The sequence below is a fragment of the Lontra canadensis genome, unplaced genomic scaffold (genome assembly GCF_010015895.1).
Source record: "Lontra canadensis isolate GAN:19392208 unplaced genomic scaffold, GSC_riverotter_1.0 scaffold58, whole genome shotgun sequence".
In the NCBI taxonomy this organism is placed as follows: Eukaryota; Metazoa; Chordata; class Mammalia; order Carnivora; family Mustelidae; genus Lontra; species Lontra canadensis.
Genome location: NW_022631052.1, coordinates 4,091,599 through 4,115,083, shown reverse-complemented (window position 1 = coordinate 4,115,083; position 23,485 = coordinate 4,091,599). Strand labels below are relative to the sequence as shown.

General features: G+C 38.1%; 1 protein-coding gene across 1 annotated transcript in view; it reads right to left on the bottom strand.

The window, feature by feature from the left end:
* The window catches only part of LOC116878575 (mediator of RNA polymerase II transcription subunit 13-like), a 152,852-nt gene that overhangs the window by 32,295 nt on the left and 97,072 nt on the right, over nt 1–23,485 (bottom strand). The window contains exons 6-16 of the mRNA XM_032876206.1: nt 23,258–23,452; nt 22,680–22,868; nt 18,947–19,112; nt 16,943–17,047; nt 12,410–13,138; nt 11,372–11,597; nt 10,263–10,368; nt 9,827–9,951; nt 6,925–7,024; nt 1,671–1,891; nt 1,161–1,366 (exon numbers count right to left, since the gene is read on the bottom strand). Of these exons, the coding sequence (XP_032732097.1) occupies nt 1,161–1,366; nt 1,671–1,891; nt 6,925–7,024; nt 9,827–9,951; nt 10,263–10,368; nt 11,372–11,597; nt 12,410–13,138; nt 16,943–17,047; nt 18,947–19,112; nt 22,680–22,868; nt 23,258–23,452 (2,368 nt within the window). The remainder of the gene's footprint in view (nt 1–1,160; nt 1,367–1,670; nt 1,892–6,924; nt 7,025–9,826; nt 9,952–10,262; nt 10,369–11,371; nt 11,598–12,409; nt 13,139–16,942; nt 17,048–18,946; nt 19,113–22,679; nt 22,869–23,257; nt 23,453–23,485) is intronic.

Below are 23,485 nucleotides of genomic sequence, written 5' to 3'. Positions count from 1 at the left end.
ACACTAAAGTTGGTTTCATCAAGATGGTTTTCTGTGATGTCACAAATACAGCCCACAGGGCTGGATCTGGAATTTGTCTTACCTTATTGGCTCCTAAAATGGAACTCTGCATTAACTACCAACATTTTTTAAAAGGAGATTTACATAAAAATGCAGATCACCAGTCTCCCACATTCCTGCCTGAAAAATGCACTGTAACTGGATAGCACACGGTCCCTTTAAATGAGGCATACTCTTGGGCACCTGGGTGGCTCAGCTGGTTAAGCATCCGCCTTCAGGTCAGGTCAAGATCCTAGGGTCCTCAGATGGAGTCCTGCATCAGGCTCCCTGCTCCACAGGGAATCGGCTTCTCCCTCTGTGTCCCCACTCCCCATCTCTCATGAATAAATAAAATTTTAAAGAAATAATAAATAAATAAATGAGGCGTATTCTAACAGTTCCATCAAAGACGCTGCTCTCTCCTACTGCCCCTCAGGATGACACTGACCATCAGTAATGCCAAGACTTTTGCTTCACCCAACGCAGGTCATCCACACATTGTTTACCTGGTCCTGACAGAAATTTGAGTTTATGGCCTTGTATTTTAAAGCATTTATTTTTTCAAGAAATTATTAATCATAGGGGAAACGGAATCTACACTGTTGACAGACTACTGTTTTTTGACAGAGTGAAATGTGCTCAAGCTACAATATACACCCCCTTTTCCTTCCTCCGTGTCATACCAGCCCTGTTGCTGCTTTCTTATATGACATGGGGTCAGCGTCAGAGAAAAGTGTCCATGCTAACACTTCATTTTAAAGTGCCTGAAGTAAGCACATTTGGAATCACCAATCTGTATAAATCAAATACTTACCACCATTATCCAAATAATATTGCCAACTCCAATCTAGTGTTTGACTCTGCAGTCGACATGGATCTGGCCCTGAATGAGCATGCGCACTAGGGCTCTCTACCCAAATAACCTTGATTTATCCATGTACATAACATTTAGTTAGAAAATACGCACATTTTCAACACAAAATAATGTGCACAAAAACATGAATGGCCAAAAAAGGGAAGTTTCAAATGATATGCTGATGTCATCATTTTAGGTAAATATTTAGTTAAGATCAAAACCACATTTCATAGGGCGAGTGACATAATGCAGTCCCTGCACATACTTGTAGCCATCTCGATTGAAAATGGCTGCAGGTGGCATGGGCAGTTGTTCGATTTTAGGAGGGATCGCCCATGAAGGCCGAAACAGACAGGCATCAGGTATCTTCAGAGGTAGCAGGCACTGGCTCGGCAACATCTTCAGCGGAGCAAACGTGGAGGACCCCACGAAAGGCTGGAAGGTGGGAGCTTTGTGCACATATGAGAAGTCCTGGGACAACAAAGGAGGGGCAGTGATAATGCCGGTGAACAACTTAGGACATACCACAACAATAACAGAAATGACTGCAAGTCCGTATTTTTCTCATCTAATCAGCAGAAAAATGCTAATACCAACATTTTAAATTAATCAAGACACTATAATTAAAATACCAAGCAAGGTACCTCATGATCCAATTCAGAGGATTGTTAGAAACTTAGGTATATGTGGCATATAAATAGTATTTTGAGGAAAATGTACATGAATCTGCTTGAAAACCACCCTGGCTCGATAAAATTCATATACTGGCAATTACCTTTACTTCCTCCGGTTTAGGACTTCCTAATCCATCTTCTACTTCCATTTTGAATTCAGTGAGCTGTGTTGAAACCATACTGACCATAGGGCTCTCCATCATGCCTAATGCTGTCACTGTCTCTGAACTGATTCCATCTTTATAATTCATTACAGGAGAAAATGCAGGGTGCTGTTCCAAGGAAGGAGGAGTGGGGAACATCCTTTGCAAGTCTGCAACTGCTAAAAGAGAAGAGAAGAGGAGAGAAAAGAAGAGAAGAGAACAGACAACAATATTTATTTTAACAGGTAGGATTTCTAAAACATACCAGTTCATAGGCAGGCACCCTACCTGTCATTAGAAATAATGCTAACTGAATGGTTATATCAGTTACAGAACAGAATATTAACAATGGAAGTCTTTCAGAAGGCCATCAGCAGAAAACTATCCTTTTCTGGAACTTTACCACTATCCCCTTGATGCTTTATGATTTGGCTTCACATTAATTACGTGAACGAAGTCTACGTAATACATTTTTCTTCTAACAAATGATTGCCTGAAGAGTATAAGAAGATGAAAATAAGTAGAAGCTGGAAGAAATTAGATGGAATAACTTTATTAATAAAGTTCTATCTCTGCTTACAAATATGTATGAAATATTTCAGAATTATATAAAAACATGCTATAGCAAGTTTTACATGGAAAATTCACCAGGCAGTTCTACTACAGAAAATCAAAATTGATTAGAGCTAGAACGGTGGTTTAGATGTAGTAGGATTACTTAGCTAGTTTGAAAAATCTACCACACTCACTGCTCTTCAGGGAAATGATTCCATATTGACATTAAATGCTATCCATATTGATATTAAAATGAAACTTCACAGTTAGGTTTAATAATCCTACCTAGAACCAGAAGACAATTTATTAAAAATCCAGCTAGTAAAAAAAGTATCATTTAAGAAATAGTTAAAACAGGGATCCTCAATCCTTTTTTAAAAAACATCTTAATATACCTGAGGTTAGCCATCATCATTAGCAGGGGCTCATTAAGGCAGGGATTCTGAAAAGTAGGAGCAGATGTAACGCAATCAAGTTGTGCTTGCGAAATTTGGCCACCAGGGGGTGTCCTGTACAGCAAATTTATTTACAAATTTAGAGCCTCGAGTTTAAGTCCGTGTTCTGATGTCCCATTTTCCATATTGTTCCTTCTAGCAACTTCAGCATTTAAAGAGGCAAACAGTAACCACTGACTAGGCTAAGATACGACCTGTAGCTCTGAATCACAAATGAAGAAAGAATAACCGCACGACACTCTGCCCTGGGCTAGCGTCTGAGGCAGAGCCCTGTCCTGTAAGAGCAGTTCCACAGCTCAGGGCGCTACAGCCCAGTCAGGTCATTTCCTCCCTGGGGGCCTCGGACCCTTCATCTAAATGGCTGGACTAGATGTGTGATTCTCACCAGGCTTACTTTCTTTCCTTTGTTTATGGGAGGATGGGGAAGCTTCCGCCATATGGAGGCAGAAAAAAAAAGGTGAGAACCTCTGCATGAGATGATCTTTAAAACACATTTCCTAGTTAAACAATGATATAATCCTGAATAATTTACCTTCTCTTGGCCTCCAGTGCTTATCTGTACAACAAGGGAAGGAAGAGGCCAACAAACAAGATCTCAGATACCAACTTTCCCTCTCATTAGAGAAGCTCCACTTCCATTTATTTCCTACAGTAGGATTCTGTATAAGATTTCATTAGACGAATGGTGCCTGCTGCCACCAAGAAAAAAAGAAAAAGAAAAAAAGGGGGAGGGAAGAAAAAAACCAACTCCCCCGCCAAGTAGATCTTCAAGGTACCTTCTTCCTAGGACAGTATTCTACGGTTAAGGAATGGAATAATTCCTAGAACTGGGGATATAAGCCAAGCCAGAAACTCCCAGAGAACCAGTGGAGTCTGAGGAGGAAAAACGGGTCTTAAAATGTATTAGCAGTGAGATCAATAAGTTCTTTAAAACAAGAGTGAAGACTTTAATACTGAGTTAGGTTCCACTTGAAATATATACATCACCTTTATCTTTCAGTCCCTACTCCTTTTCCCAAGCCAAAGACCGGCTCTGGATCAATTTTAATATAAAATTAATGTTTAAGTGTAATATTTAAAATCCTAAGTCTTACTCATAAAGTCTTCAAACTCCTACTATAGGTCTTAATCATCAAGTTATTTGGAAAACAAACTATACAAATTCTCTTTGTGTTAAAGTATTCTGGCTATGGTGTAAAATTTTACCAAAAATTATTTTTATTAAATTACCTACCAAATTTTGTGAAAGAAATGTAATAAAGGCTTTTCTCACTTGTAATAAAGGCATTTCTCATTCTCAAATTCTTCAATGCTATCTAACACAGTTGTGTATCTCAATTTCTTTTTTTTTAATAAACATTTCTCTTTTTTTAAGATTTTATTTACTTATTTGACAGAGAGAGAGATCACTAGTCGGGAGAGAGGCGGTGGGGGTGGGGGGAGCAGGCTCCCTGCTGAGCAGAGAGCCCGATTTGGGGCTCGATCCCAGGACTCTAAGATCATGACCTGAGCTGAAGGCGGAGGCTTAACCCACTGAGCCACCCAGGTGCCCATGTGTATCTCAATTTCAACACCTCAGCTTGGTATTTTTTTATCAAAGGTAAAAGAGAACACACAAAAAATTACGGAAAATAAGATTCCACCTGCCAGAGATTCACTTTATAAAGCGGCTTTCACTATTCTTATTAGCAGATAGTTGTGGTTTTTTTCTTAAGAGTTTATTTTTAAATAATCTCTACACCCAACCTGGGGCTAGAACTCATAACCCCAAGTTGCATGTTCCACCGACTCAGCCAGTCAAGCACCCCATTATCAGATATTCTTAAGGAAGACTCTCAACCTCGCTAGCTTCAAGTTCCTCATCTGCAAAATGGTAGTAATATCTACCTCATATTTTTTGTGCACATTAAATAAGATACACATAGAAGAGAACACTTTACCACGTAACATCTAAACGTTCAGTAAGTGGTGAAGTCAATAATAATTAGCCCACCCTCCCCATTTTTGACTGGGCCAAAGATGAAAATGCTGTTAAGTTACAAGCAATTTCTGAGAAAGATACAACCTTAAACAGGTATTAAGATGAAAGAAGGAATTGGAGTCAAAGAAAGAAGACAGAAACCCAGAGAAACATTCTGGTCCCCCAAAATAGAAAACCATGGCTTACTTGTTCAATTTTCTTCTTAAAAATGCTAAAGTAAGGGAGAGAACAGCTACCAGAATGGGCTGGAGTTGAGGTATATTATTGTATGTATTATTCTCACACAATACTACCTTACACAGACTTGATGCCAAATTAAACCTAGTTATTACTGTATGTTGCTTTCTTCACTGTAACTACATACACGAATGAACAATTATGGACCTATTCTCTCAAACACAGTATCCACTAGCCACATATGGCTATAGGGCAATTAAGCCAAGGGTTGTCCAAACGGAGATGTGCTGCATGTATAAAATTATACAACAGATGCCAAAAAGTTAGTACAACAAAAAAAAGAATGCAAAATACCTCATTATTTTCTACATTGATTACATGTAAAAATGACACTATTGGTTATATTAAGTAAATATATTATTTAAATTAATTTTACATGGTTCTTCTTTACTTCCTTTAATGTAACTACTAGAAAATTTAAGATTGCGTATTTCTATTAAATTGGATGGTGTTATTCTAGACACTAAATTTTGTAATATGTCAGTCTCTCTGCCTGAATGTACAATAAAGCTCTTGCAGAGATGAGAACTTCTTGCCATGCTATTTCATGGTCATGCCTGGGGGAGGGGAATACTGTGTGCATGTCCATTTACACACAAATACACACATTTACCCTGTATACTCTGTGCACATTGAAAGATCCTCTTCACACTTCTATAGCTGTACTTTTCTAATGCTTATACTTTTGCTGTATTTCAAATTAATTAATTTTTATAGCCTGTACTTTGTCATAAAATTTTGATTAACTTCCTTCTGAAAAAATTATTTTCAAAATAAAAATGAGCAAAAGAAGAGAGTACACCGTATACTTTCCTGGGCAATGATACTAACTAGCAGGATAGTTTGTGAGTGCAATATTGTGAGCCCAATAATCTTGGACAAGTTATCAGACATTTTAACATTTAACATCACAACGTATCACTTAACGTCAAAAAGGGCAGAGGATTAACTGGTCCAATGCAAGGGAAAGAATTCATTCATCTGACCTATTCATATGTATCTGCTTTAATATTGTCTCTTTTAATCTGTGAATTCCATGTCTGCAAAATTCTACAGTGCGGAGTAATAAAAAAAGAAAAATGTTTAATTAAAAAAACTACAGCAACTGGCTGGCTACCATTATTCATTTTCATACATGTCATGCTTGAGAAAGCGTTGCATATTTTAAAAAGCTATGGATCTACTAAAGCTGTCAAAATCCAATCTCTGTATACTTCACACTTCTACATTTGAGTAAATCAGCACACATTTATAGGTTCATAAAACTTTTTGACTCATCCCTATGACACAGTGGTTTTTCCCCTCAATTTGTTCTCATTACCAGCTGAAATTAATGAGAAGGTATTAAAGAATGATTTGCAATGGAATTATGTTTCTGCTTCAGAGTACCCATGTAAGCTACCCTGTCTTTCTCTTGCACAATACTGTAGTTTCCTAGGGTGAAGAGTAACTTTAAAAAAAAAAAAAAAGGAAGTTTCTCTTCTTGTCATCATAGATAATTAACTATTTTACCTCAAAAGGAAACACAAAACTTCAGTATGAATTAGAAAAAGGACCACGAAAAAACAAATGTTCCTCATCCTTGGGTAAACTGAATTTTTTGAAACATCTCACACAAGCTCTTATACTGGAATATCACTCTGAAAATCACTGCGTAACATTTATCCTACTAGGTAAAGGCTATTAAAGAAACAAATATAAAACACATTTTTCCACATTGTAAAGCATAAGAGTTAATTCGTAATTTGAAAACAAAAGCAAAAGAGATTTAAACTAAGATGGTCTCTTAGCTGTCTGCCCCATCTTAGGAATTCCAACTTATATAAGTTTTTTTTTTTTTTTTAATTCACAGTTAACATTCTTTTAAAAAAGAAAAAAAAAAGAGAGAGGGACAGAGGGGAACCTCAGATAAGGCAGCACTGAGTATGAGAACATTTTGTATAAGTTATAAATAGTAAACCAAAGCTCCATCTCCTTTTCTTACTTGGTGGATAAGGAACAGCAGCTCTTCCATCCTTCCCAAGAGGTCGGTCTTCTGCCCCAACTGTAGGCATTTTTGATGAACGCAGTGCAGGTGACACAGCCTAAGAAAATATTATTATTGAAACAGGGCAACACACGTGTATCTAAGTAGGGCAGTAGTCAACTATTTCTTAACATACGCCTACTGATATTTTGGAATAAAGGTGCTTCCTTACACAGTGTTTACAAGTGAATTTCCAGAAATACCCTCAGACTGTGACAAGTTTATCCAGAATGAAAACCAGAGTGACTGAGTCTTGTCTGCATGGATCTAGTAAGGGCAGACTGTACCATCAAAGCACAACTTACAGACCTTAAGCAAATCTTCCTCCCAGGTCATTAGAGAAGTAGTTTTAGGGACACAATAATTAAATTAGGGTGGTGCCTCCAAGGAGTAATTGGCTATCGGTCTGGCTTTCCTTCTGTTTGGAAGCAGGCAGTTAAAAGAGGTGACCTCAAGCCCTCCCGAAGTATGATACTTCTATTTTTCACCACAAAAAAGCCATGTATCTTCTGCTCTTACTTCCACAGTTACCATTCATCTTCATAAAAAATAACCTTATCACATAAAATTATTGAAATATGCAGAGAGGGCTTTTCTTTGAGTTGTTACTCAAAATAAATTAAGTCCTTTAACAGGCAAGATTATCTTTAAGAACTCAAATGAATAAGTCTCAAGATAAAATAAAGCAAAAAATATTCTCACAAATAGGTCTTTTACGTATGTATACTTATTCAATGTCACAGGGTTGAAGTGTAAAATTAAATTCAAAGACATTTGAGATGAAAAGTTGGACAACGGCCTCACAACACCAGTTATCAGTAAGATGAATTAGCAAAAACAATTCTAAGGTAAGCGATTCTCTTGATTAAATGCCAGACTAGAAATCAGAGTAAAGCAGAAGCAATCATTTCAGAGAAATGAAAATTAGATTAAACATGTCCAACCCTCCTTCACATATTAACGTTACTAAAACTATATTAAAAAAACAAAGTAAACATACCCTCATTTAGTTCAACAGTAATACATAATTTATACAAAGATAAGTACAACGGCTCTGAGCGCCAGTACAATCACTGGGGATGATGGCTGTGAACAGTCCCCAGCTGCCCACAATGCTTGCTTTGCCCTCTTTCTTATTCCTCCCTTTCTACTTCTTTTTGATTCCGTGTCTTTTTATGTTTTGTCTTACCACCCCCACCAAAGCAGCTAACCAAAACCATAAGGATCATTAAAACCAATCCTACGTAACGCCTGACGTTTAGGGAGACAGTCAAGTTCAAAAAGGCTCTCAGATGCCTGGATCAACGCTAAAGAAACATGTCATTTCTTGTACTGCAGTTTTTCTCACTGTCATGTCCTTTTCTTTCATGCAGCCACTGCCTGAATTTCCATCCTTGTGTTTTAATCCAATAAAAGTTACCAAACAGTACTCCTGCTTCCTGTGTATGAGGCTGGTGAAAACCAGCTCTTGCTTCTACCGAGTCAGTACCACACTCAGTAACCTTCGCAGAGGGACACGTTATAGGCAGATTTGGAAGTTCAAAGCCGTAAGAGTGGCTAACCTAACCCTGTCTTTACCCACCACTCAGAGAGCAGACCAATGGTCTGTTCCCTATCCTCCCAACCCTCAGCTGGTTCATTCTCTTGCTTAACCAAGGCTCATTCCAGGCTCAAACTAATGCCTCTCCCCCGCCTCTCACTAACCCTCTCTCCACATCTGAAGTCAAATCTTTTCTTGGAGGCCATTATGATTTCATCTTCTAAGTACTTAACATTGGTATAATGGCGTATAATATCTGTTAATGAGATACATTTTTATTTTAAAGTGAGAACAGGCTTTAGAATTCTGATTCCTACTTAACCTTTAAGCGTTAACTTAAACACTGCTCGCCTGTCACTTTGTACTTGAACGTCCAGCATCTTTAGATGCAGGTCAAGTTACTGCACTCACAGTAATAACTGCACATGGGTGTACACATTTTTATATATTTTTAAGTACATTTCTAACTTTCTTTATATGCACTTCTCTGGAGGTCTGTGAGTACCTTAAGTGCCAGGGCAGGATAATAATACCTGTAACCTCAGGTACACATCACAGGAAGTGACCATCAAATGAGTAATAAATACATGGGAAATGGACAAAAGGGAAGGAAGGTAAGTACATAAGTGAAAGAAAAATAAACTAATAAGCTTATTTCCTTGAAGAGAGGGCCTATCCTACTCATTTCTTGGTCCCCTAAAGTTAACAGGTACTTCTTTTTGCCTAAAAGTACAGAGGTGGTTAGGAGGACGAGGACTTAAACTTCCTGATTCAGAGCAGCTCAGCTGTTCTTCTAAGAATTATCATTCTTATCTGTCACTTTAAACACATCATGCCTTAAATTATTTAAATTGTATGTACACAAGTCTTTTCCCCTACGATAGTGCCACAACCCTAAAAAGTACAGATCATACTTGTTTATCTCTCAATATGTAGACTAAGTTCTTACTGATGACATGAATAAAAAGTTACGGGGGCATTATCTTTATAATCAGAGCTAAAGGGACTACATAATATACTTCTACTAGTCTCATGATATTTAGAAGGATTTAAAAACTGAATGGGAAAGATTTTAATATTTACAACAGGAATAAACTAATAAAAGAAGACATCAATAAAGGGAAACCAAGGGGCATTAGAGACTACAGTGACAACTTTTAGAATCCTTTCAAAGTATACAAACATTTCTGCAGAACATTCTGAACCTGAAATAAGGGGCCCCAAAACTCAGTAGACAAAAACAGTAAGGAAATACTCCAACAGCGACCCAAGTTCTCCCATGTAAGGAGATTTCTGTTTTGGTAGCTATGGCAGACTCACCCCAAGTTCGTCATCATCGGAATTATCAAAGATGTTGTCTAAGTCATGCAGGGAAGGTGCCAGATCTGTCACCTGTGTAAGGCTACTGGAGCCAGCTCTGCCAGCAGCATTATCCTGCCGGACATCTGCGGGAAAGGAGGCAAAGATGCAGAATAAGCGACTTCATCCACAGAGAAGGAGTGAGAAAAGGGAATGGATTTCAATGCGCAAGACCTGCCTGTGAATTTTTTCCCTAGGTTTTCAGTTAAATTTAGAGACAATTATTTCCAAATATGTTTATCAGTTTTGAAAGTAACTGAAAAACAAACTATGAAAAATTAAAGATGGGATCAAATTACTGCTATTACAGTAAAAATATAATTCTAAATCGAGAAGCATCTCCCTTGCATTTTACTTTAGCAACAATCCAAGTGAGGCAAATAATCATTGTACACACCTGTTTTAGTAGCAGAACTGAAAATAGACATGGCATTTTTCCCATCAGGCACCGGCGTGGAATGACCTGGTGTAGTGACATCCTTGGTACCAAATCCATCCTCTGACTGTATAATAAATTCAGCCAAACAAAACACATGAACACCAACCCAAAGTGTGGAATATGAGGGAGAACACAAAGAATTAGAGGGTAGAATGGAACTTATTATGAGCACAAGTATGATAAACCATGGTCTATGCAACCAAGGGAAATAAAAGATATGTCCTTTTCCCTGCATTTAAACAGAACCCCAAACTCCCACACTGTCCCTCCAATCCTATGGAGTATTCGGAGTCAATCTGGATTTTCTGCCTAACCAGTACTGGTGGCATTTGATTACAGACCTGCCACGGTGTTAAAAGCTGCCTTTAATAACATCATAGATACTGAATTATGGTTCGAGCTTTCTGGATCTAGACAGATCTCTACAAAGGAATCTCTGAAGCATTCTCCTGAGCTGTACAGGCCTCTTTTAATTGTCTTATTTCCTCTATTCTTAAGAATATCTCTTTAAATGGCCCAGTATTTTGGAATGTTTTAAAATTTGAGGCTAAAGACAGCATACACCCCCAGTACTCATTTTTATGACAATGAAACCACTAAAATTAATACTGACATAATCTAGGAGTAGTGTTAATAATAATTCAGATAGATATATAGGTAAAGCGCTTGGTACAGTAAACACACTAAGCGCTAAATAACCAATAGATATTGTTATTAACATTTTTTTTCCTTACATTTTGGATATTTTGAACAATAATTAAAAAGAAATAAGCAGGGAGCATAGGCCAACAAGAATTAGCATATGAGAGGAAACATGCGCTGTAAGCTATAGCCTGGAAAATATGAGGCTTCATTTATGTTCAGCTGACTTTTAAACAAAGGTGAGCCATGACATAAAAAGGAACAATACGTTGTTTCATACAATAGTACCAAGAGCATGAATATGGGGACAGAGCAATCAGGCAAGACTACCTCAAACATTCTGCCTCAGAAGTTTTCCCACACATGTTGTACTGACACAGATCAAAACTCACACCATGCTGGGTACTCTCTATGTTAAATAGTACCTTATTCTTTTTCAGGGAATCCTTCTCCGTCCCTTGTTTGCACTTCTTGTTTGCTGTAAAGATGTATTTTATGTCGCCATCCTCAAAGGTATATGGATCATTGACTTCTCCCAAACTGTCTCCAGGTTGTTGAGCTAGAGGCAATGGGTCAAGGAAGTGGAGTGGCTGCATCTGGGGCTGCTTTTCTTGCCAGATTTTAAACCGTTTGTTAGGTTGTGCTAAGAGTCTAAAAGGGAAAATAAGTGATAATTTAAGCAAGATAAACAAAGTAAAAAGATTATCTTTTTTTTAAAAGCAGCATTTATAATTTAAAGCACTTGCAAAATTAAACTTAGAAAATTTATCTCTATAAAGAAGTTCTTTTAGAGATAATGTTCACAAATAAAACTTAGTAGGTCTTTGTGAAGAACATGCTTCTGTCTCTGATTCCATGGATTCCAGTGAAGAGCAGAGATGGGCTCTAAGGACAGAATGACTAGGTTCAAGTTCAATCTGTGTCATCTTCTAACTGTTTGGCCCTCGCTTCTTTCTCAGCTTTGAAAATAAGGTAGTAATACGACTGTGGTGAAGATGCACTGAGATGGTCTGGGTAAACTGTCAAGAATAACGGATAGCTCAACAGCACTAAAAATAGTATTATTACCAGATGCAGGATACATACCTGACTGCATGCAAAGCCTTCCTTAAAAGTGTCAACATACAAACAAGGCACTGACCACAATATGAAAAGTCTCATCAAGCTACATCCTTTGACTAACAAACAGCAGGCCAAAAATAAATCAATACCAAGACCTAAATGCCACAATGAAACCTTTATATGGCCACATGTTTAAATAATGACACATGTGAAACCTCACTAAGGAGAAAGCATTTGACTTCTCAGCATTTTCCAAACACAGAGTCCAGAATGGTGAAGAAAAGCACGTTGCATTTTGGCTCTTAAGGGTGAACATGGGGAGATGGAGAAAAGCCCTGACTCTCAGGACCTTATACCTTGGTCAATGCGCATCAGGTGGGCGGTACGCAGAGTCGCCTTACCTTTGCAACGCAGTGCTCTCTGAGTTTACCTCCATTTTGGCATCACATCTGTCACCCTGGAGCTCTGGGGGCCGGAACTCAGCATCATCAATGCGGGGGAGGCGATAACTGTGCCACCACTTGTCTGATGACTCAGGGTTCGAGGGCCTAACCCCACAATATAAGGCTGTCTCGCTGACCTCTGCCATCAGAGGCAGTCTTTGGCCTACGAGGACAGTTCTGTCATCCAGAGTTGACAACTGCTGGAGTTCTAGCCCATTTCCATAGAGGGCTGGGTTCACAGGAACAGATGGCGGATCCAAACTCTCTGTTTCCTGACCTCGTGGTTGAGGGCTGAGTGTTGGCGGCAGAGGGGAAATAGGGGAATGAGGTGAATCCATAGGATTCAGATTCATTTGCTTGCTTGTATTTCTGGAAGGCACGGCCATTTGTTTATCATACTTCCTACTGCTAGACACCTCTAAGGAGGAGTCTATCCCTCCCAATCCTAGCTTCTGTCCTGGTGTGTCCTGCTCCACACAGAACTCGTCAGCCACAGAGGGCCTATGGTGAAATGGTATCAAGGGTCTCTTTTGCAATTTGTCTCCCTTTTCTGGTCTTTCTGTTGTTTTGTGCTTAGACGCAGGAGGTGGTAAAGAAGAAGATGATGATGGTCCTGCACTGAACCCTGGTTGAGATATTGCAGAAGGTCGATTGGGTCCTACTGCACAACGTTTTAAAAGTTTATGCCTGAAATGAGAATTAAAATAAGGTCAAGAAACAGACCTGAAATCTAACTGTTACATATAATATGTATGTAATACAATGTATGTAATATAATGTAATATATGTAATATAATGTTGTAACAGTATAACATTACTACATCATTATAACATTACAAATAGAAGGCTCTGATAAGGTTTTGTCTTTTAAGCACACACTATATCCCCAAATCACTGAAAAGGACTCTGGGTGTTCATTATTTTTATAATGACTAAAAACTGCAGCACTCTGATGGAAAGTGGTGAATCAAGCACACATAAGTTAAGCAGATAAGAAATGGACTTAACAGTGCTAACCCCTACCAAAGACTGATGTGAAAAATCCTCAAATCTTTCACATTTGGTGACAGCTTCAGATAACATATTCACATGGCATCTTAAAACCAAGAGTAATGAGATCATTTGCCAAGAAAGAGAGAAAAAAATCTTCTAATTTCTATCTTACAACACTCTACTAACTCCAATATAGAATGGCTTATAATAGCTTGTACTGTAGTAAATTGGGAATAAAATAATTATGTGATTCTCCCCCAAAGTGTGAAAACAAGAAAATGAGGGTCGATCCATGAATCTTTAACAGAATAAATAGACTAGAAATCTTATATGCCATTCTTATCAAAAAAAGAAGGAATAAAAGACAACTTTGGATTTTCCAGACTCACAAAATTAGACAGAAGTGAAAAAAAAAATGGTGAGTGAATATGAAAACAACAAATGCAGCTGTACCAAGCAGGGTAGCAAGTCTGCTCACATCCTAACACACTTCTTGGCAAACATAGGTGTGAGATATTGCTCAGGAAGGGCCACTAGATGATGCGAAGGTTCAATCTGTGCAACAAAGTTATACAGTAGGTCAGCCAGTTCCTCCCAATATATAAATCCACCCAGGGAAAAAAACCTGAGCTCTCCTGCCCATGCAGCAGTAACTCTCTGAGGCCACTAGGGTGGCATTAAATTACTGCTATATCACACTCAATGGTGCCCTAGTGAGCAGTAAAACGGATTTGTGTGGCATAATGGGATGGTTTAGTGGGACAGCAGGATGGCCACCCTGCCCCATAAGGCCATTAAATAGTGTGAGGAGTGGACCGTTCCATAACGGGTTTGGTAATCTTGCAGTAGCTAATCTGAAAAGACTCTTGCTGAAGTCTTTGCTACTCTTTAAAAAAAAAAAAAAAAATCAGAGTTTGAAGAAGGTTGTTTAAGCATAAAGCTACTGACAATAAGGGGAAAATTGCACCTTAAATCTCCAGGGCACAACAGCACACTAAGAGGTGAATATCTCATCTGAAAATAATTTTAATCACATCTTGTAAGGGGCTTATTTTAAAACAGTTCAAAGAATCTTTTACATAAAACTTTTTCACTTGGATTTTCTCTCTCAGAGCATTTACCCACACCAGTCCTTTGATAGATATTTTATGGTAGCCTCTTCAAAGTAAGGACTTTTGGCAAACCAGAAAATCTCATAAAGTCATTTTTTTTTCAATTGTATTTAATGACTCGGCTACATTGTGAAATGGTTACAATCAGGGATACACTAGTGAGTAACACACTATCACAGCAAATCTCTGAACAGGTGAGAGGCCTCAGTGAAGCAAGGATCAGGAAATCAGCCTCAAAAGGCTAACTATATGGGTGGTCCAGTGGTGGGAAGGAACCAGAAGAAGCAGGGCCAAATAGTGTAGAAACACCAGGTGACTAAAAGAACGAGAATTACTATCATAGACATTTCCAAGGAAATCAGTGTGAAATGCAAGGATAAAATTCATCTATAAAATGAAGAAAAATAATAAATGATAAAGTTTCTAGGCTGAAAAGGGGAAACTGTGATAAAAATGACTGGAACAAGATACTTGTGAGAAAACACACATGTCAATATTAAGGATATTTCTTAAAGGCATCTCCTAAAATATAAGACCAGAGTATGCATGAGAAGTCAGGTCTAGAGATAAATACTTGGAAGTCAATGGAATGAAATGCATAACTAAAAAAAGACCTGAAGGTATAAGAATCTGGTCAGGAAATAGAGGAGTGATTCCAAAGGACAAAAGAAAAAGTGCTATTTAGTTACACTTCAGGTAAAAATAATTCAAGGGAGCAAATAAAAATGTCACAGAAATCAGCAAAAAGGTTATTTTTAACAGCTGAAAAATCTAGATTAAGGAAAAGAAGAGCAAAAATAGGATGAGGGCATAAGCAAAGCTAAATACACCAACATTTTTATCCTAGGTACTTTCTAAAGGTGGCCCATAACTTGGCTGTGAGCTGTTTAGAAATAAGAATTAATAAGAAAAGGCTTTCTGTCACACAAGTTATAATGGCCTAGAAACAGAAGGAAAACAGGTATTCAGCTGGTATACCACACCTATCCTGAGACGAGAGGTGCTCAGAGAGGACCCTTAATGAACAACTTCTTCAAAAACACCCTCTTTAAAAAATTAATAGTGCACATTTCATTAGGCTAATATTTACAGCATCTCTCAAAAAAAAAAAAAAGCTGACTAGAGAGGCAGAACTTGATAAAAGAGAATCAACATAAGGGACAAGAGAGGAGAGGACGGGAATATGGTGTGAAAACCGCTGTTTAAGCATGTACACATACACACACACAGTTTGCACATATTCTCAGGGGTCATTTGACTGCCTCCCTACCCTGAAGCCAACTTATTTATGTCACAATAAGAACCCCTAAAAAACTAGGGAAATGAATGGCCATTTTCTTAATATACTTTATCTCAAAAGAACTTTTTCTAAGTGTTGAACAGTATCAAATGTGAAAATATGTACTTTGGAAGCAAAGCTACTCTAAGTTGCTCATTAAGTGAATAATCACCATCACATCCTCAATAGTCACCTGAGCTAGGGGTGAGGCCGACATACACTTAAGAAATCTAAGAACGCTGGGGTACTTGGCTGGCTCAGTTGGTTAAGCGTTCGACTCTTCATTTTGGCTCAGGTCATGATCTCGGAGTCATGAGATCAAACCCCGCATCAGGCTTTGTGTTCAGCACAGGGTCTGATTGAGATTCTCTCTGTCCCTCTCCTCCTGGCTCTCCCCCTGCGTGCACCCATTCTGCCCACTCACATACGTGTGAAATAAATAAATAAAATCTTAAAAAAAAAAAAAGAAAGAAAGAAATCTAAGAACCCTAATGAAAGCCCATGACAATAAGACTCTTTACTACTACAAGGAGTGATAAGTCAAGGTAATATACAAGGGAGCAAATATTTTCTACAGAAATCAATTCAGGGTTCTATTCAAGTATCTAACTGAATGAATAATTTTAGCTTCTGGCAGGTTTTATTACTAAATACCTACCTCAAGCATCAAAACACACCAGCACTGACAACAAGACAAATTATCTATGGAAGGTTGATTTAATCCAAATTCTATGAACTCTAGCCAACTTGTTTAGTATTTGCCTCTATTTTAAAATTAAGAACAATTAAATAAATTCATTTAAAGGGGAATAGATTGTCTTATCAAATGCCTTTTGGTTTTGGAGTAGTTACCGCAAAAAAATTTGTGGGAGCAACTTGATAACAGGGCCACAGTCACAGTTGTCAAATAAAGCTCTTTTTGAGTCCTGACAATAAAACTGTTATCATCTGTATATAAGAAGACCTATCTTTTCCTTGTCTACTAGAGGAGGAAGACTGAAAACAAAACAAAACAAAATAAAGAAAAATCAGTCTGAGAGTCCACGAGAGCCAACAAAAGGTCCCAACATTTTATCGGACCCCTGCTCTGCCTTGTCTACTACCTACCTAGAACAGGAACAGCTGACTCTTTGGGTTGGATCCACAAAATCCCAAGTAGCAGGATTATTAGTAGGCTCTTCTTCAAGAGTTGGAGTTGACATTTGGCTCCTCCTAAAAAAGGTTAAAAATGTGACTTGTGTAAACATGAGAAAACACTTATACCTCGATGGGGGAGAGGGATATTTTAAAAGACCTGAATACATTTCACATAGTAATGTTATCTAGCTGATAGTGCTGAGCAATCCAAGGTTGGGGGCAGGGGTGGGGAGAGGGGCGTAGGGAGAACAAACTTGTTCTATGCACTAGAAGAAGCAAGATTCAAAATATTTCTATTTAAGTTGACCGCACATTTTAACATGGATACAAAGCACTTAAAACACTATCTGGCACTATTAGTTGTTGCTTTAAAAAGTCACCTAAATTTTGTAGAAATTAACTGAAATTTTTAAAATTATCTTTTCCCAGCATCTGTGAATTTATGCCCTGAGACAGACTGTTTAAGCCACTCTTAAAACTCCTATATTCACTAGCATTTAAGGAGCACTCTACACTTGTAATGTGAATTAAAGACAAGGAAAAAATTACCTCCTACTTGTCACTAGTAATTGGTAGCAAAATGCAGATGTCTATTATTACACAGTGACAGTAAGAACACTGGGCAGTATTTCTGTCTTGCTGGTTTAGCTACAGCTGATATTGCAAAGTGCTCCAGTGACGGCTCTAGAGGGACTTTTACTCTCCACCCTCCCTTGCTCTTCTGGGTGTCTCACTGCCCTGTTCTGTGCTGCAGATTAAAGAGGCTGTTTAGAGCTGGTGGAGGTGACAAGTTAGTGGTGATAAAAATCAAAGACAGTAAGTGAGAAGAAATGAAAAAGAAAATGTTAACTTGGAAATTATCCAGGCATTGTAGCTAGAGGTGAAAATATCTGCACCAATTATTCTAGAGCAAAGGATCATTTTCAAGTGACTAGAGATCCCTTTTTCGTTCTAGAACATGACATATAATCTTCCACTGCAATTATTTTAGATTTTATCTACTATACAGCCTAATCTAGAACCAATTCACAAGAGATAAATACATAGTATGAATTTCCTAAAATCTAGACCCACATGACAGCTTTTATATCTGTATGACAAACACTTTAAGTAGTAGTGACTGAAGAAACATTTAACTGATTTCTAAAAGGAGTGGACTTTTTAGCAGTTCTTGGCCAGAGTGTCCATATTTATTCTGTTCTAGAGAATGAAAACTCCTTTGTTTACTTCCTCACTGCAGAAAGGGGACATCTCAGTTATATCAAGAGATGTGAAAATATGCTGAATATGTTTATGTAAACCCTGGTAAGTGGAAGAGTATTTATTGACTACTATTTGTTATCATTCATGTAATTAAAATAATCACCACCAGCAATCTCTTCTCAGAATCAATTCTTCCCCTTTTCCAAAAATATGTTAAGGAAGGCAGGGAAGAGAGCAAGAGGAGGGATGGGGGCAAAGGAAGGAAGCAAAGTCAGATAGGGGAAGAAAAGAATATGGCCTCTGGAAATAACCCAACGGAAGCACAGCAGGTGGCAAACACCCATCTACCATTAGTTCTGCTCAGAACTGTATTGCCATTTAAAACAGAAGGCCTATGTCACAGAAAATGTGACAAAGAAGGTCATTTCCCTTTGCAAATAGAAAACATTCATATATTGGTATACAGAGGAAAACCAACCCACTGACTACTGCCCTAAGCCATCTGTTCTAAAAAATATCAGATGGATACCTTTCCAATCTTGAGATACTCAGGAACTTCCAAATTTCCTAGATAATCAAATCAAGTCAAGTCAACATCTTTAACATCCTTGCCTTCAATTTTGCACTATTATGTACAAAAAGATGATCTACCAATCCAATGACCCTTTAGGTTGGGTCACACGATGGTTCAATGTGACTAACACTCATCACATAGTAATCAAAGAGATGGTGTTACTAAACCATGATCCAGACGTAATGCAAAAGTCATACTTGGACTGGCTTCTGTTGAGGATGCATTCCTTCCAGACTCGATGGACCATATGATTGTGGAGTTTTGGAGGAATCTTCCCCGATCTCTTTGGACTGTGCATAGTTATCATCCCCCCGTCTTGGGAGCCTAGGTGACTGACAGCACTCTGCGTACCTCCACTGTCCCCTGGAAAAGACAGACAACTTGGGAATGTGAAAATTATCTGAAAAGGTCTCCTGGTACACAGACTTCAAGCTTACGTCACAGAAATGTTTGGATTTTTGAAACCCGTATTATTCATGTAGCGCCCTGGCAATAACACTACCTATAGCTCTAAGCACAATTTGTGTGTACTGGCACTTTGGACAGTTCTTTGTCTTTTCCCTAAAATAGTTCATCACATCAACACTCACACACTCACACTCTCACACAACCCAAGGGCATAGCCATTCAGAAGCATTCTGACTCTACAGATATTGGAGACAACTTACCTATAAAGTCTTATACATCATAGTACTAAAGATGTGACCACGAATAGATTGTTTTAAATTTTTAAATCGACAATGCAATAAGTAAGTTTCAAGGCAGAACAAAACAGCAGAGGGAGCTTTCTGCTCATTTAGCTAAAAATCTATGCAGCAACTGCACACAGCGCCCTGGGTCGGAGAAAGAACTTAATGGCACAAAGCTTTTAACAAGGTCAAATTTCAAATTTGCGTGTGGAACTGTCTGTCCTTATGCCTGACACAATTTATGAAATCTTAGCGCTAAAATACTGAAAGGTTATCTTGACATTCTGTATCAGAGGATTATTCACTAGTTTCTCTCTAATAACTCCACTTAGCTTTTCCAGCTATGGTTGGTATGTAATCCCATTTCTTTCTATTAGGTGCATTAGGATTACTGGTAATACTGGTTTTTGGTTATATGAGTATTTTCCTATTTCTATCACACACCAAATATTGAAGTTGATTTCCAGTATTAAATTCTGATTCAATTACTTTCATCTATTTAACTTCACAGATATATTGTGGGTTTTATCCTCAACAGAACTATGATACAAAACATCTTGAACAAAATAATCAATTTTAAGCACTCTGGAAACCTCCACCCTCATCTGAAAAATAAACAACCTTATACCACAAATTAGTAGTCCTGATATGCTGGAACACAACCATCAGATGAGCTGAATGGTTGGGCTTAGCTCTATTTAAGACAAAAAACAAAAACCAGCATCAAAATGCTTACATTCTAAGGAACTAAAAATTGCTTGCTCCCCATGAAAGAATTATTGTATTAAAAATTAGATAAAGGAGACAAAATAATTTGGTCTTTTACTGCTATCTTTCATCTTTAAAGTTCCCTGACTTGGTATACGGTACAAAGTAATTCACTTCAATTCTACAATGGATATGCAAATGCTTATTATAAAACTAGGATAAACAGAGAAACAGAAGTAGAACACATAGCCCTATGCTCCCAAACACCTTACAATTTAGAGATCATATACCCACGGTGTCATACAGGATGAATACGACCAAAAAATAAAAGGGATGAGGAAAATAAGGCACAGTTTTTTCAGATTAAAGCTGGGTTAATGCTTTTCAGTAGCTTTTAATGATTTAATTAAAATGGGGATGATACCTCATAGGGAATTAGACAAGACCTATACTCCATGCTGTCAAATACACACTGAATATTGTTCCTCAAAATTATCTCCATAAATAGGAGACACAAGCAGAGGTACCTATCCACATGAGGCATGAGTGATTTCACCAAAACCAGTTGGCCCTCCTAGGTCCCCTGCTAATCTAGAAGATTCTTGGCCATTTTAGGGGGAAAGGGGACACATTTTGTCCTATATGTAGGAAAACAAGGCGATGCTCAATATTAGTCAACTGCAGAATGACAAGGCTGACCAAGACTGTCTCTGAGACAGCATTAAGAGTCCTAAGCTATATTTCATTGTATCATGATGTCAAAAATGAAGACAAATTCACTTTACAACAAAGATTCCAATTGCTTTTATTTGGTTGGTTTTAGAGAGTTAGGAGGCATCAGGGGATTTATTTACCCAGGGCTTAGCACAAATGACCTACACAGTCAGAGGAAGTAATGTAAAGACTCGGAGTTAGGAAGTCCACACTGAAAACCACAATAAACAAAACCTGGTGTTTCTGAATCGTGAAATTTAGCGTTCCTAACTGATCAGACCCTAGGACATCATGCAAACAGCAGGTCTTCCATTTTAAGTTTCAATTTTAAGTTGAATACAAATATCCCTAAGAGATACTAATTCTAGTCTCTGTATCAATATATCTTCTCTATGATGATTATTAAAAGGTCTGTAGAAGTATTTTTTCTTTTTCCTTTTTTTGGTTTTCTTCTTTTTTAATAAAAACGGAGCAAATCCTTTCATAAGGAATCGTCCAAATTCTCTGCTCTGCCATATCAGAGTTGGATGTCCCTTTCTTCTTACTGTCTTAGCAACTACGTGGCTTCTCAAGACAGAGGCTGCCTGCTGCCCGTTTCTCTGCCTTCCACACCGTATCCGGGTAACTCCTTCCAGATAACATAGTCGTGTTTTGCTTCAAATTGCTTACGCCACCATTTGTAGACTGCTTTGCTGCCTACAGAGCACGGTCAAGCTTTTTACCTAGTATGTGTAACAGCTCTGTCAAGTACGTAGTACTTAACAGAGAAGGAATTGGAGGCTCAGGCCAAGTTTGAGAATTTAATAAGGCCAACTCACCTAGTAAAAGCTATATAGCCAGATTTTTAAATTCGGTGTGCTCAATCACAGTCTCTATACTTGCGCCCGATATACTGCTTAACCATGAACATTTACTGAGTACCCTGCACATGCCAAGCACCATGCCGGAAACTGTGAAATGCCGTCTTATCTAATCTCATGAAAATAGCCACGTAAGTGTGTATCATGCTGCATAGTCTGTTTTCAGTTCAGCAGTCAAGACTTTATCTACTCTGATGCTTTTGCTAACATGGCCCACATTAAAAAGCCTATAAATAATCTCCCTCCAGCTCAAGTCTGATGAATATTAATGACTAGATTTCCAATTAAAACAACTTCAACTACAACAACCAAAAAGTTAACACAGAAAATATACTACTCCAAAGATGGCAAAATGCTCCCAATTTGAACAATTTCTGAATTTTTTCATGAAGGAAATTTTTTAAAGTTTCATATGTAATTAATACTGATCATTAATGTAGACAGATGACTGACAGAACACAGCATTTTCCTGAGAGCTTCTAAATGCCAGTCTACCTTTTTATTTATAACAAGAAAAGAATTATACCAGACGTGTTCCTGCCTGGCAATGGCCAACTGGGCAAATGTTTCAGCTATTTTCTGATTAGGTGTTTTCCATTTGTTTTAAGGAAAAAAAGAGCAGCCTCCACCTTGTCCCTTGTTCGTGTATGTCTGTGTGTGTGCACACACATACATGTGTGTAAAGGGACAGATGTGTGTAGAGAACTTAAGAGAAACAACTACACTGTCTAACTGGAATAAAGACTAATAGGGCACAATTAAAATTCGGAAGCACATCCATTCTATTTGTTGAAAATTTTCCTTCTGTATTTTGCAGACTTCCCATGTCACTCTACCTCCATCTCTTGGCATAAGGCATTTCTCAATGTGAGTTTACTCATCTGTTCCATGGCAAGGAAGCTACATGGTTTTCTGTGATCTCCTCCACCTGGACGAGTACATTCCTGGATTATACTCACCTATGATGGCCTGTTCTGGAGAAGTGGGAGGGGTAAGAGGCATCCCACAGTTACTTGGGTCCTTCACACTACCAAGTCCCTGCTGCCCCACTGTAATATGGCCTCCAGCACCAGCAACACTCTGAGGAACTGGGATGTCATTCTGAGAGATCAAAACAAATGCCGAAGGATAAACCATCCGAACACCACCTGTAAGGAAAGAGAGCAAGGAGAGAAGCAGGCCTGAGAAAAAGTTCACACCGGGATGCCAACTTTGATATTCTAGTGGTCAGAGTCAAAGCTCAATGATGAAAATGAGGTGCTCATTAGGTACTGCCAAAAGTGATGTGCTCCATTCCTTCCTAAGTTAATAGCTGTTTAAACATGTGCTCCAACATTATGATAATAGCATTTGGAAGACAGGGACCACTGGCGCTTCAGGCAAGATAACTACTCAGCATATACCACTGTATCAAGAGAATAAAAAAAAAATGGGAAAATTATGGAGATTATTTTTGATGAATCTCAATGATTATCTTTTTAAATTAAGAAAGATGAAGAAGATAGAATGAAGTTCTTCAGGCAAAATATTTTCTTACCAACAATTACTTCGACAGCCACAGGGAAATCATCGTTGTATCCCAACTCCTCTTCCTCTTTCAATTCTTCTTTCTTTTTCAGCACCATGGGATAGAAATACTGCCACTCCTCGATCAGCTTACGGGTGGCTGGGTCTGACATCTTGTATGCCTGGCCTGTTAGCGTGCCATTTAAGCCATAAGGACTTACCAGTACTAAGACAGGGAGGAGAAACATATGTTACAGAT